A 16,199-nucleotide genomic window follows, 5' to 3' on the forward strand; every position below is an offset into this window, starting at 1 on the left:
AAGAACTCTGCGGTAAGAGAAAAAGCTGATTAAAGCAGGAGCTGACCAAGCTATAAGTATACAGAGATGTGCAAAACTACATATTTTCAAAAACAACTAGTCAGTGGGTTGCATAAATGACTAGTTGACCTTCTGATCTTGCTCAGATGTGTTTCTTACATAAGATGCATCCTGTGTACAAAATAGAGAAGCATCACTAAGAAATAGGACAGAACGCATGCAGGGATCTTGCGTTTAAGATTGTGACTGCTTAACTTTATATTTGCCTTCAATATAACGCATACCGTGGGATGTTCAAAAACTTTGCAAGATGCGATCCAATGGTTAAAAACACCTAAATGTGCATGGCTGAGCAGTAGGATGTATTTAAAACAGCAACTTTTCTGAGAGGGTTTTAAGAGATATCTGCCTAACAAGATGCTGTCAGCAAGGTACAGTAAGCAGAGTTTTGCTAACACTCAAAACTTAAAAAAAAAAATAAAAAAAAAAAAATAAAAAACTACAGCCAGTAGGATGTATTTAAAACAGCAACTTTTCTGAGAGGGTTTTAGAGAAATCTGCCTAACAAGATGCTGTCAGCAAGGTACAGTGAGCAGAGTAATAAAACACTCGAAACTTTTAAAAAAAAAAAACTACATGACCTCACTAATCAATTGATGACTAATTTTGATGTTCTCAACATATGATGATTCCCTTGCAAGACAGTATAATATATATACATTTTATTTCAGCAAATGTATTTTAATAAATATAATTTTTTCAACCCATGTGGAAAATGTTACTTGTTACAAAGTTAAATAAATGACTCCAAAATTATAATTGGTCATATTGTCACTGTACTAAAAGCGAATGATTAAAATATTATCTAGAAAATATTTTTCTCTCCCACAAAATTATATTTTTTTCTTCACACTGTTAAAATCTGTGTTGTCAATAGAATAATAATAAATACAATTAAAAAAAAAAAATCAAAATTGATCTTATGTTTTCTGACAAGTGTTCAGAAAGCAGAACGAAATAACCATAATTTGGTGAATGCAAATGTAATAAATTATATATATATATATATATATATATATATATATATATATATATAGCTTTGCTTTAGCTTTAGTCTAATGACAAAAAGCTAGTGCTGTCAATACAACAAAATAATCACAATTAATTTCAGAATTTCAGATCAGTCCTTTGTAATAAACGTTAACTATGACGGCTCTAAAGAATACATTTTTTTTGGTCAACTTTACTTTTACAGATCCCCTAGCACCGTGGTACCCTGGGATTACCGGACCCAAGTTTTAGACCTCTGAATGAGTTGACCGCTGTAACCCAATGGTCTGAACCAACGGCTGTGCTTCAGCTTCCCCTGTAAGCAACATTGTAAGTAATATTCTGCCATATGGATAAGTATTATCTGTTGCGCGCTCAGATCTGGGAGGAGTAAGGTAATAGGCACAAGGGGGCATATGGCCAGGTTTAGAAAGCAGGCTGAAACCGAACCGTACGCTCTTCTGTCTCACGCCCAACGACTCCTTCCATGAAACGGATACAACGACCGTCCAAAAAATGCTGCATACCTGATGATGCATGTCGGGAGGAATCCGAGACCAAATACAGCACCACCCTGCGAATGACCTCACATTCATTGTCTGTCAGGTGTTAAAAGATACATTGCAGGAACAGGGCGCCAAACTCTCCCCGTCAAAAAAAGAAAAGAACAGAAAAAGAAATAGAGGTATGGAATGAGATAAGCACCTAAGTTGTATTTGTTTCTACTAAACATGCCAAGACTAGGGAACAGCAGGCAAAGTGTCTCTTCTTCTCATGGTTGAGCATATGGCAGTCAAAGGGAACAAACAAACAAACACACACAGGGAGCAACACACAAGTGTGATCACAGGATGGAAGTGTTAGTGACTTCTCTTTATATTTGTGTTGAATGGTTGTCGGGGTGCCCGGGGAGAGAGACATGTCAGGCTGACAGCAAGCAGGACAGGCTGCTTAAACCAGTGAAAGGAAGAAAAAGGAAAGCAGGAGTGGGAACAATGATCAGCTTCATATGGGGAAGACATCTTGAGGCTCTGCACAGCCAGGCCGCTTTACAAAGAGAGCCATTGTTCCCGCACAGCCACCTCTGTGCCCCTCTGCTCTGAGACGGGGCCGTACGGGGCCTGTACGGGGCCGCTGCAACCTGTCCCGGACTCCACACGCCTCCGCCTCCACCGCCCCTCTTCTAAAGTTTCATGCCGCTTGAGCTTATCATTTGTAGAGTTTTTACCTCTGTGCATTGCAGGACGCGTTCCGACACCGAATTATGTTTCACGCCGACTCGCAGGCAGAGTCCGGCTCACGTTTCAGCCGCAGATCGCTGACCGATGAGGATATGTTTAAGACAAACACACACAATGAAATCCTTGAGAAAAGAAGCGCAGGTCACATCCTGAGAGGGTCTAGCAAATATATGGCGTATGTTGCTTTGGCGGGCTCAGGATGAGAAGCAGAACGGAGGCCAACGACTAATTGAATAGATAAGATCAAATGCTGGATGAGAGGATTTTTCCGAGCTAAAAGGCCGAGAGGAAACCAGGGGTAATGGAAAATGAGGATTTATCCCACACTCTCTGAATAACAAGAGTATGAAAAACGAAATGAACTGACATCTCACACCGTGTCTATTATGTCCTCATGGACGTAGATGGCTTCACTTAGCAAGTAAGCATGATTGCAAATCCTGGCGCTAAAGCAAATCCAAGCGCATGGAAGTGGAATCAGGCCACATTCCATCAGTGTTCATGGGACTGTTTTGCCTCCTAAACCGCAAGCATACAAAATAGTTTCTCAATCCCACAGTGCTCTTGTTTAACATTTATACCACACATGTCTCAACAAACTCAGTGGAAGACAGACTGACTTCTGTTTAAAGAGATCCTATTTTTACATTAGATGACCCCAGCAACATCCCTTCCCAAATACTCTATACATCTCTGCACAGAAAATACATTCTACAAACATGTGGTTTTGGACAACCCTAACATACACAACAAACCAACCCAAACAATCAGACATGGGCCGAATATAACCAGCACGCATCTAGACACTAATTCCAAGAACACGCGCACATACAGTACACGGAAAAGGTCACTCCATACTTTTTATTATTGTAACATGGTCTCGCTGCCCCTGGTCATCCACTCAAAAACTATAATAATCTTGTTTATCCCATCTGCCGGGTCAAGAGGGGTGTTATTCTGTCAGTTTCTTCTTATTTTCACCACTTTCAATCATTCTATCTTTATTTGCTCTCTCTTCCCTCACAACTTTATTCAAGCAGCTCTTGTCTTCCCAGCCTGTTCGCTCTCCCTTATTCACGTCTGAATGCCAAGGACAGTGAAGGTCAGGCTGCTCAGGATGGAAAGCCGGTGGTGTCTCAACAGCAGTCATTAATGTACAGATACCGCAGAGCTTCACACCCAAAGAGGGCGACTAGAGAGAGAGTGTCTGACAGCTCGCCCGGTGTACTAATGCACTGCAGCCTCTTCTGCTCTGATCAGGGTATCTTGCAGAAAGCTAAAGGGGAGCTGGAGTGCATCAGAGCAGATCATTCAGCTAGGTGAGTGGGCGAATGGTTGATCTGGGATTATTTGTGCAATTTTCTGAAGGCTCAACTGTGAAATTTATCACCATCCCTGTACCATGTTTGAGCTGCTCTTCTAATTAGCTTTCAGACACCATTTAAGAGCTCGTTTTGGCATATCATTTTATCAGCCTCGGCTTGAGGGATTCATTAAAGCCATTAAAATGTTTCTGAAATCACCTCGTCCATCTACACACTGCAACAAAGTGTGAATGCAGATGATGTCACGTTGACAAAGAGGATTTAAAGGGATAGTTCACCCAAAAATTAAAATTTTGCCATCATTTACTCATCCTCATCCAAACCTTTATAAGTTTATTTCTTCTGTTGAACACATAAGTCAGATATATACATGCAAGTCAACGGGGTTCATCAACAATCTGGTATAGGGTAATCATCAGCATCGCTATGAAAACATTACAGATATGCCTTGCCGATAAGATAACATTTATTATGACCTGCAAAAACTTGCATGTGCAAGGTGCTAGTAGCGATAAGACCACGTCAGTAGTGTGGCCTTTATTGAAGTGAACACTTACATCTATGGTGATATGATACACTGGTTTTGAGTGTCAATTTATTTTAAAACTTTCAATATACTCATTATTAGACCTCAGACCTCTGAAAAGGGAATGAAAAAATCCAGTTTTTGCTAATTATTAGAAATGGAAGCTTTAGCATTAAGTTCTGCCAGAAAGACTCAATCGTTGCGTCACAGATTACCTTCTCATCAATCCAATCGTGTCTAATAATTGCGGTATAAAAGGCCGGTACTTACACATGTTTGAGTTCGCAGATGCTTACGCTTTCATTGACCTGCATCCTCCCCACCACCTCCAAGAAGGTTCCTTCTAGGGATGCATGATATATTGGCCAGCATATCGGTATCGGCCGATATATGTTCATTTTTAATGTTATCGTTATCTGCCTGGTAAGAAAATGTGGCCGATATATTAAAGCTGATAAATAATGTATTATTACCTTCAGCTGAGACACTTTTTGAGAACTGTTTATGTTTTTGAATTTCTTGAAATATGATTGAAATCTCTTCAAAAAATGAAAATCTGGTTCGGGACAACACGTGCAACGCAAATCTGTCATATCGGCTGAAAAAAACATCATTATAATTGTGCACTTGGGACGTGGATTTAATTGTGAGACTTTTGTTTTTGTAATCAGGCTCTCAAAATTAGATAAAAATTTGGATTTAAGTTTATCGGCCGATATATCGGTTATCGGCTTTCAAATATAAAGAATTATCGGTTATCGTATCGGCCAAAATTTTCATATCGGTGCATCCCTAGTTCCTTCCCTTCCATCCTCCCCACCACCAACATGATGGTCCCTTCCTATACCTCCCAGGGGGTCGACTGCGCCCCTGCCTTCATCTTCAGGCAGGAAATGCAGAGTCCGGACCCTCGGATTGCGAGCTATGGACGGGGCCTACGCCAAAGAACTTTACTGCTTGCTGGGCTATCAATAAATGTATTTATTGTTAAAGTATTTATTCTCCCGAGTCTTTCTGGTAGAAATGCATGTGCAGTGTGATCCTGGATCAACATTTTTTGGCAAACTCTAACTGTTAACTCTGATTAGCTCTTCAACCAGTCCTAAGGTTAAGGTTAGCCTGAAATGCTGATCCAAAACCAACAAGAAATTCATCCTACCAAAATCATGGTCAGTTTACAGTAAGTACAGTGGTAAACAGCTGCCGCTAGTGCTGAAAGTGTTATTCACATAGATGAAGTGCATGTTCTGAGGCGAATAATACACTATGAAAAGATACCTGCAAGGGATGGTGGAGGGAGGTGGAAGCGATCAAACCAAGTGTGAAAACAGAATAATTGGCATCAAACAGCTTCAGGATTCAGCAAGTTCAAAAATGCTGTGGTCTGAACCTAGAGCTTGAAGATGATTTCACAGCAGATCCATAGTTTTTTTTGTCATTTATTTTAAGATTCCACTGTTCATAGATGAAAGCAGACAACCTTTTATGACGATTCAGCGATATATTTTTAACAGTCCTTAATTTGGCGAGACCTTCAGATGATTTGCAGATGTAAGTACTTAGTGCAAACGCCTGACTGTCATTAACACAAATTGTCTGTAATATTTGTAGAAGTTTTCTTTTTTGTAGCTCTGTCTCTCATCACACATTCTGCACACCTTGTGGGCCTCCAGCCTGAAGGGAGACCTTGTATGTGTGAGCGGTTCGGCTTTCTGCACTGAACCCGTGACCCCGCTACAATTAAAATAAGACTCTCTCTTTCCTCTACTCGCGCTCATCAAAAGGAGCTCCTGACTCAAGGTCAGACCACAAGCTGCTGTTTTCTGAATGAGTGCACCGGGCTTGTGGCACTGACGAGAGTAGCCGTGTGGAGAAACATTAGGGGTTTGTTCTTTCTGAGTGTGTCATGGGCAATTAAACAGAATCTAGTGCCAGTGTTGAGAACTTAGAAACTAGTAAAAGTAGCTAAGATGTTATACGGTAGAACGTGTAGCTTTTCCATTACCAAATGATAGCAGTGCAGCCAGTTATAAGCTGAGCAAAATATACAGTAATTATCAGAACAATGAAACATGCAGTCAGCTCTGATTCACTCAATTGGTTTGGAGTTGGTAAGATTTTTAAAAGATTTCAAAAGAAATCTCCATTGCTCACTAAGACTGCATTTATTTGATCAAAAATACAGTAAAACGGTAGCCTGGCATGCCAGACCTACATCAAGATGTTAGGTCTGGGAACTCATCATTGACAGGGCTCAATCTGAGGGGCGGGATAAACGATTGTCTTTCAAATCATCTCTGCACGCAATTGGATAGCTACAACCAATCAGTGCAACGAAGAAGGTGACGACTGAATCCCATGCGTTTTCCAAACGTTTACCGTATCCAGACGGCAAAACTTACTAAGTCTACTTAAGTCTTCAGTGTCACCATTCAAATTTGGTGCTCAAGAAACATTTCCTATAATTACAGCATTAATGTTGAAAGCAGCTTAATATTTTGGTGGAAATCATGATACTTTTTTTTAGGATTCTTTGATTAATTTTTTGTGACATTATAATTGGCTTTACCGTCACTTTTAATCAATTGAATAGGGGTGTAACGGTACACAAAAATCACGGTTCGGTACGTACCTCGGTTTTAAAGTCACGGTTCGGTTATTTTTCGGTACAGTAAGGGAAAGAAATGCAAACATTAAACTGCTGGTTGTTTAGTTTAATATAAACTTTATTTTAACATTTTTTTTTCAAACTTTTCGAACAATTTGTTTAAACCTTTTTAAACACACTTTTTATTAAATATAATAAATAAAATATATATAAAACAAAACAAAAAAGAATAAGAAATAAAATGTTGCTGCAAAATTCTCCACTAAATAAAATCCTCTGAAACCAATATCACAAAATAAAATATAATGAAAAATATAAATAACTACGGATAACAGTGGAGCATTACCAATCCCAGCTTTAAGGCCTGCTCATATGAAAAAAAAATATATATATATATTATAAATATATAACTTTTACAAAGTGTAAAGTGCAGCATCAACAGTTTTAGTTTTTAGACTTGCTCAGATTCATTCAACTTTCATGTTTTTTGTCAAAAAAATTAACTTGTCCACATTGTCTGCAGAAAGGGAAGATCTGCTGGCAGTTACAATGTCTCCAGCTGTAGAAAATACCCTCTCGCTAGGGACTGAGGTAGCAGGTACAGCAAGGTAGTGCTTTGCTAACTTGGCAATATGAGGATATGTGGGTTCATTGGTCCTCCACCATTCAAGTGGGTTGGAATCCAGTGAGATGCAGTCCACAGACTTGTATAAGGTAACCTCTTCCTTCACTAGCTGCAAAGTAGGCTTGTTTCCCACCTGAGTCTTGAAGAGTTCACCGAACAGTTCAGCCATGGCAGACTTCTTGACAGGAGGAGATGATGCCTCTGAGTGTCCTGTCACTGGAGATGAACTAACTGCTGTGGCCTCCGCACTCTGCAAAATAAAATGACAAAACTAATTTTAATAAATTACTACTACTGGCACTGTAGCAGCAAAGTATTTTGGATTATACAATGTCAATGAAGATATTTTACACACTAGCAAATTAACACAATACCTGTTCTTCCATGGTTACAATTTCTGTGATGAGGTCGTTGTAGATTCTGTCACGACAGGCATCATCCACATGAGGAAGGGCCTTGAACCTCGGATCAAGAGCTGTGCATTTGTGGAGGAAGTCATGACAAGCAGAGTATCTGTTCTTCAGGTTTTCTGTGATGACAGCCTTGATTTCTCTTACAGTTGGACTGTCTTCCTCATTGGGTGTCATAGAGTTGAGTACTGTGGTTTTTAGGGGGAGGATCATTGATACTGAAGGTGTGGATTCAGTGCTCATCAGTGTTGTGATGGTTTTTAGTGGTTTAAGAACCTCAAGTACCTCCTCTGCCATTTTCACATCCTGGTCAGACAACGTGCTTATTTCTTTGTTCTTCTTGAGGGGCTTTTCTGTTAGGGCAGAATACACCGCTGCTTGCTGTTCAAGGTACCTCTCTAGCATATCATAACTGGAGTTCCAGCGGGTGGTGACATCATGAATAAGGCTGTGTTTTGGAATATTAAGCATTTCCTGTTTGCTCTCCAATATATGTGCTGCTGTTGGGCTACGGTGAAAAAAAGACACAACCCTTCTGACTCTACCTAGCACTCTGGAATTCCTGGTTGAGACCTGTTGCTTTCTGTGAAGCTAAATTAATTGTGTGTGCAAAACATCCAATTTGAGGGCCCAGTCCAGCTTCACTGACTGCATTGACAATATTCCTGGCATTGTCAGTTGTGACAGGAATTGTAGTCCCTGGCCTCTCCAACTTCCACTCAAACACTGTCTCCTTAAGTCCCTCTGCCAGATTTGTGCTTGTGTGTTGTTCATAAATGGGGCGGGTTTGAAGAACATGGCTTACCATGTTCCACTCTGGAGTAATGTGATGGGCAGTCACTGTTAAGTAGCTCTCAGTAGCTCTAGATGTCCATCCATCAGTAGTGAGTGCAACAGCAGATGCTTTTGACAGCTCGTGGACTACAGCAGTTTTAACCTGTTCATAAAGACCGGGTACAACTTTTTGGCTGAAATGTGGACGAGATGGAATTTCATACCTGGGCTCAGTCACCTTCATCATGTGCTTAAAACCAATGTTCTCCACAACCGAGTATGGTCGTAGATCAGCTGCTATGAAAACACCAATTGCATTTGTTATTGCTTTGGCCCGATCGGAATTACCAGCAAAGGTCTGTTTAAATGCCAACGGGAGCTGCGTTTGAACTATGCTCGTTTTTTTCCTCGTAGAAGTGATGTTCACATTCGGGTGATGCCTTTTCAAGTGCGTTAACAAGTTTGATGTGTTTCCAGCTACATACCCGATCGTTACTGAGCAATGTCGGCACACTGCTTTCGTTTTATCGACTAGCCTTTGTCCGTCGACGTATTTCACTGGGAAACCGAAGTGTTCCCAAACAGGAGACCTTAATGATATGGGTGGTTCTTCAAGCTCTGGCTTGTCTGCGTTGGCCATGACGCTAGCTAGCGAGAGGCTGGGCTAAAGCCCGCTGTGTTTGTACCGCAAGTGCAGAGCGGAGACATCCGACACTTAATATGTTCGTGTGGAAACTCAGATTTGACGCAAGTTCCGCATTTGCATTCGGTACGCATGTGCACCGAACCGAAAGTGCTGAACCGAAACGGTTCGGTACGAATACACGTACCGTTACACCCCTACAATTGAATGCATCCTTGTTTAAAAAAGCTTTGCCATTTTTAGCTTCTACAACACTAGTAGACATAAAGAGATAAAATAATCCATATGAATTGAGCGGTTTATTCCAAATTTTCGGAAGCGACACGATCGCTTTATACACAGAACAAAATTATAAACGCAACACTTTAGTTTTTGCCCCCATTTTTCATGAGCTCACCTCAAAGATCTAAGACTTTTTCAATGTACACAAAAGGCCTATTTCTCTTAAATATTGTACACAAATCTGTCTAAACCTGTGTTAGTGAGCACTTCTCCTTTGCCGAGATAATCCACCCCCCTCACAGGTGTGACATATCAAGATGCTGATTAGACAGCATGATTATTGCACAGGTGTGCCTTAGGCTGGCCAGAATAAAAGGCCACAGTGAAAACTGGGATTCATCCATGGCCACAGTACAGTGAAAACTGGGATTCATCCATGAAGAGAACACCTCTCCAAAGTGCCAGATGCCATCGAATGTGAGCATTTGCCCACTCAAGTCGGTCACGACGACCAACTGCAGTCAGGTCGAGACCCCGATGAGGACAACAAGCATGCAGTTATAGACTAGTTTTACGATCTATTTATGAACGTTTTGAAGCGTCAAAGTGGTAGTTGCGTAGCTCCCTATGGAGAATACAGAAAGCTCCCAGATTTCATCAAAAAGAACTTAATTTCTAAAGATGAACGAAAGTCTTACAGGTTTCGAACAACATGAGTGTGAGTGATGACAATTTTCAATTTTGGGTGAACTATCCGTTTAATGGTCTTAAAGTTTGTAGGTCAGCATGTGTGTGTGTGTGTTTTGAGCTGCTAGTGGTTGGTCAGCTGCTGTGTTTCAAGGCTGATGAGAGAAACAGCTGCATGCAAACAAGTTTTGTATTCTATCCATGTGCCAAATATTTGTTTACATGCACAGCTATTAAAGGCATCCAAATGATGCCTGCAAATATCAGTAATGAATGGGCACAAAAAGCATATACTTACATTTGAATGATGACTTTGTGCTTCGTGTCTCAAAACTTATGGGTGCAAATTTCAATTAAGCCCTGAAAACAAAACAAAAAATTACTTTAGAATGGTCTAAACTCATTAAATCACACTCTAGAGAGCTTGTCAATTCTAGAGAGCTGTATAAAAGCTTTTAATACCTGTAATTAAATGGCAACTGCCTCTGTTGCAAAAACGCTAAAGAAAACTACAGTCTTAAAAGTGTGGTAATTACTCTCTAGTACCCTTACGAAAAAGAAGTTTATTCAAGTGTTCTATTAGTATACTTCTTTTCAACTAAAATATACTTCTCAGAAATATACTTCAAATTGCCCTTAAGCATACTTGACTTACACTGACAGAAAAGTCTAAGTGTATTTGGTCTATACTTGAACGAGATATACTTAAAAGTATAATTAAGTATTCTAAGTATTCTTGGCTTGTACTTGTGTTTACTATTTTGATTAAGTAGCTTATTAAATAGATTTTTAAAAACATAATATTACACACTGTCTTATATACTATCATGTTCAAATTTATAGAACAGTATTGTAGGACAGTATACCGTACATTTTCAATGGAGGAAGCTCTCGGACAAAATCTAAAATATCTTAAAACTGTGTTCCAAAGATGAACAGAGTGGAGGTCTTACGGGCTTGGAACGACATGAGGGTGAGTCATTAATGACATAATTTTCATTTTTGGAGGAACTAACCCTTTAATGTTTCCAAATGAAATGAAGCATAACGAAATGAAGCGAAAATGACTGTGAAGCTTTGGGGGTGTTGGACTCGACCTACTCCATCTGTGTTTTTATCATCTTTCTGAATCTGATCAAGGCGTTGTCTTTGACACAAATGAGACGTTCTCAACTTTTTGTTTAAAATGTTGCCTTTCTGTATGGAACTTACCAACATTCAAGTGTTGATAAAAATGATGCATGAAGCTAATTAAATGTTTTTAATATTAAAGTAAAAGGTATTTTTTCCAAGTATAAAGAGGCCTACTGCAAGTGCAAAAGTAATATATAAATAGTAAACTATAAGTATAATGTTAAGTTCACTTAAAGAAAACTTGTAGTATACAACTACTAAACTAATTTAGTAGAGAGTATACTTCATAGTGTACTTTCATAAACTAAAAATTTGCAACAAGTATTAAAATAGTAAACTACTAGTATACCCATAAGTTCACTTGCAGTGGAATAGAGAAACTTAATTATGAACTAGTTGTGCACTTAAAAGTTATAGTACACTTAAAACTACACCATGTAACTCTTTTAGTTTATTCTTAGCTACACTTAGTTCTTTCAAAAATATATGTGCTGCTCATTAATGTATATTTACTTCATTCAAGTAATAAAGCATTCTCGTGAGTGTATAATATGCCATTGAAAATACATACGGGTAAGGGGATCTAATGTCGGTCGCCATGTTGCCCCTCCATCTTGAAAGTACATTAGCCAAAGAGGGACATACCCGTTAATTCAAGCTTCGCCTTTCGAGTTTACGTCTGAGTAAACGAGTGTTATGAGTTAACACTCATGGACGAGGTCGAACTGGAAGCCATGTTAATCTTGGACTACATTGGCCACCGTAGGAGTTGAGAGGAACAGAAACTAATATTCACTGGATGGTCATATACATTTTCACCGCTAGATGGGGGTAAAAATCACACAGTGTAGCTTTAAAGGGTTAGTTCACCCAAAAATAAAAATTAAGTCATTAATTACTTACCCCCATGCTCTACCAACCCTGTAAGACCTTTGTTCATCTTCTGAACACAAATGAAGATATTTTTCCACGATGCATGCGCGAGAAGTAGTGGAATAACAACGCAATTCTCTCGCATGTGTCGTGGAAATCTCTTGAACTCTCGTCTCAGGCCCAGAAGGAAGAAAAGGAATAGTCGAATAAAGTTGTTATTTTTGTTTTATTTCCGCTCAAAAGGTAGTCTCGTCGCTCGATAAACTTATAGTTGAACCACCTTTGTCACACGGAATATTTAAACATTTTCTTCATTGACTTTCTGGGCCGTCAAGTTTCATTCCCTTAGGCAGCATATGTAGGAGTGATCCAGCTCTCAAATTTAATTAAAAATATCTTCATTTGTGTTCCGAAGATGAACGAAGGTCTTACGGGGTTGGTACAGCATGGGGTTATACCCTTTAAGTATACTTCTTTTTCGTAAGGGTATGCCAACTTCCCTTAAGCAGGCCTACAGCAGACTGTACTCACTAGAAACAGGCACACTTTTGTTGTTACCATTATCTTCACTGTTGTTCCCCTTTGCCAGTACAAACACATTCCATCCATTCCTGGCCTGTGCACTATTGGTTGAAAGCATAGGTTGAAACCTGGACTCCTTCAAAGACAGATTTCTAATTTTTTCCTTGCATTTTTAAGACAAGCAGAAAATTCCGGGCATGCATTCAAACAATGGCAGATGAAAAGAAAAAGTTTTTCTCCGACACACACACACACACACACACACGATCCTGCCGCATTAGCTCACCGCTTTCTTTTTATTGCACTTGAATATTTTTTTAATCTGTTGGCTTTTACCGGTAAATGGCCTTAATTACGACCCTGCGTTCCAAGCGAAGTCAAAGCAAGCAGAGAGCTATTAGCGTGTGGCTCCTGTATGCCTATTAAACAACATGCATCCAGGCAGGCTACTGTCTCTCCTTGCCTACCTGTTAACAGCAAGCTTGAAAGCAGCCTTTTAGGCAGTCTGTTTGTTAAGGCCTTTCATTTCTTTAGTTTGACAGGTCATGGTGAGCTGCTCTTGGTTCAATCGTGTTTGACTGTGAGGCGAAACAAGCTGCAAAAACGCACTGTCACTAACTTATTAATGGGTGGCGTACATTTTAATTGGCATAAAATGCAATTAATGAATGCAACACGAGGAAATTATCGCATAAATGGAATTTGACACACTGGAAATTAAACAAGTTTTCCATAAATGACTATTTAATTCAAAATATTGAACAACTGTATGCGTGTGTGGTATGCAAATACAATATTTCAACAATCTGTAGGACATGCATTCACAAGATACAAAGTTTTAAAACTTTTATAGCATCTGATGTCACAGTACTGCACAGTGAATGCATTTACTGTGATCATGCATGCTGTGAAAATATAAACCATACTTCATTGGCTACTGAAAGAACAATGCAAAATATGTTGTCTGTTGCATATAGTTGTAATTTTATCTTTCTCTCACCATTCAAATATTTCCTCTGGGGTGCTCATATTACAGCAAAAGCCTTGCTGATTATGATGGATTAGAAAAGTGGCCATGATCCATTTCAGTTATTAAAAAAAAAAAAACTACCTTGATGATGACAACAATCTCTCAAGGATAGACTTGCCTGCAGCATGAATGGTGGGATCCCCCAAAACCTTTCCAAAGGCAAAGGGCAGGATTCAGAATGTATAGATAAGGTGGTTTTTCCCCACAATGATTTAACCTCAACAGTACAAAATATGTTTTAAATGTATTTTATATTGAATTTATTATATATATAAATATTTCTAATTTTTTTTTATTTCTAAAATTTTGATTTCTTTTATTTTAAACGCAACAATATTTAAGTCATTGAATTTGGTGGTGCTATTCAAACTGTATTCGTTTTCGAAATAATTTTTGAGCAACAATATTAATGGAATATTTCACTCAAAAACGTAATATTCAGTCATAATTGTTTCACACTTGCGTCATTCCAAACCTGTAACTTTCATTCTTCAGTGGAAAATAAAAGATGTCTCAGTGTTTTTAATCTATACAATGGAAGCAAACGTCGTTGGTCAATAAAACGTTACGTTAGTAACATGCTACAAAACAACAACTTTTGTGTTTCTCAGAAGAAATAGTCAGATTTTCCATGAAATATCCCTTTCACATGGGGCATCTGTGATTTTATGTACTGATTCAGATTGGGTTTTGTCTGCATGTGGGCGTTACAAATGATTATTTGCTCTGGATCCCATCACAAAACCCACTGAAATAAACCAGACTTGATATGTGATTAATTATTAAGCATTATGTATGTAATTATGGGAAGGAATTCATTAAGGTGAGGATCGTACTACAGTAGCCACTCTTAGCAGTTTCCGGGATCAGACTCTGTTTATTGATTTAATTTTCATTTTATTTCAAATTAGATGAAAGCAGAACCACCGATTGTTATTTTATCAAGAAAGTGGGCTTAAGTTTTAAATACACAATCAAGGTTCACGAGGCAGTGCAACCATACATTTAGCTAATTTGCAGTATCCGTGAAGGTCAAAATAAATGAGGTGAAAAATAATATACTGCAATCATGGACATTTCTATCCAGAGTTGAAGTTTTCCAGAGGACCCCTGAGTTAGCCAAAAAAAAAAAAAACGTAGGTAAAAGTAGGTAATTTAGCTACATCATTTTAACCAAGGCCGAGTGAGAAAAACACAGATGTGTTTGATTCGGATGGCATTAAAATTCAAGTACAGCTACAGCATGAAACTAGAAACTGTGAAAACTAGTCCAGTCTTTACATTCCTCCTCCCTAGTGGGTCATAGACACAGGTCATAGATGCTAGATAGAGCATATAATTATAGTTCGGACAGAAATTAATAAATATAAATATAGTATAAAAATACAATACAAATAAAACTTTTTTTCTTTTAAAGGGAGGAGAAAATAAACATACCATCTTTTATCTATCAAAAGCCATCCATCCAAACAAAATATATAGGCTAGCTAAAATTTCTTGGTAGAACCTAGCCAAATGATGCCTTTATATATAAAACATGGTGGAAACTATGCAATAAAATGACATTTTAAAATAGGTATTGATTAAAAATGGGTTTACTTACATCTGCTAAAGGACAAGGTTTGTGTGACCAAAAATGTGTTTTGATGTAATGAATTAAAAATGTGTATTTTTTTAAATTGAAAATGAAGGAAAATGTAATTTGGAACAATTTTCTGAACATCTGTGGTGCTGATGGAGCTCTGCTGTATTGTGTGGTGGTTTGACAGTAACTGGGCGTCATCGTACTGCTGCAGTCCTCTCTCTGCAGTCATCTGAGAGATGGCAATTTTTTGTGAGTGTCCTTAAATGACCCGCCGTCCCATTTGCCTCCCTCCCTCTTTCTCTCTAGGCTGCTTCCTTTCTCTCTCTCAAATCATCCTCCATGCCCCCTTGCTTTTGAATGTTTCCTTGTCCCTTTGACCTGTCCCCGTCACTCTCTCTGTCTGTCTGTCTCACTGAATCCACCATTTCTTTCCAAAAAATTATTCATCATTCACCTCCACTGTCTTCCAGCAGCTTTGAACGCTTATTTATTTCTTACAAACACATGTCTGACCACCTTGGGTTGTTGTATTTTGAATTAAAAAAAATAATAATAATAAAAATATTATTTTTTTGTTTTCAATTTAGTTTAATTTTTATGAATGTTTTACTAGTTTTCTTAAATCCTTTTTTTTTTTTAAATAAAATAAAAATAAATGTTTTCATTTTAACTAACATCAGTTAAATACTTCTGGGTCATCTAGTTTAATAATTTTATCTAGATAATTTACAATGAAGGAAGAATATTTTTTTAAATTATATTTAATGTGTATTTAAAAGGTAAATATTTTACTTTATTTAAACTACTTGTGAATATATAGTACATTTTATGTTAATTCTATATACATTATATTACAAAATAATTCTATTTTTTATAATTTTCATTAACGCTATCAGCACTATTACATGTTATTATATTTATTGTAATTTTGCATTGTGCTTTAA

The 16,199-nt window shown here is 38.2% G+C and overlaps 1 protein-coding gene and 1 long non-coding RNA gene across 5 annotated transcripts in view; both read right to left on the minus strand.

The window, feature by feature from the left end:
- LOC148973357 (uncharacterized) overlaps nucleotides 1-16,199 on the minus strand; it is a 115,093-nt gene that overhangs the window by 67,916 nt on the left and 30,978 nt on the right. For all 4 annotated transcript variants that reach the window (XR_016146885.1, XR_016146883.1, XR_016146882.1 and 1 more), the window contains one exon: nucleotides 10,410-10,471. This is a non-coding gene — a long non-coding RNA (uncharacterized LOC148973357). The remainder of the gene's footprint in view (nucleotides 1-10,409; nucleotides 10,472-16,199) is intronic.
- On the minus strand, nucleotides 7,114-8,256 carry LOC120470546 (E3 SUMO-protein ligase ZBED1-like). The gene is made up of 2 exons (XM_039660103.2): nucleotides 7,750-8,256; nucleotides 7,114-7,625 (listed from the first exon to the last, which is right to left on the minus strand). Exons 1-2 carry the CDS (start codon nucleotides 8,254-8,256, stop codon nucleotides 7,218-7,220), a joined length of 915 nt encoding a protein of 304 aa, XP_039516037.1. The 3' UTR covers nucleotides 7,114-7,217.

Source organism: Pimephales promelas, chromosome 16 (genome assembly GCF_988280905.1).
Source record: "Pimephales promelas chromosome 16, fPimPro1.hap1.1, whole genome shotgun sequence".
NCBI lineage: Eukaryota > Metazoa > Chordata > Actinopteri > Cypriniformes > Leuciscidae > Pimephales > Pimephales promelas.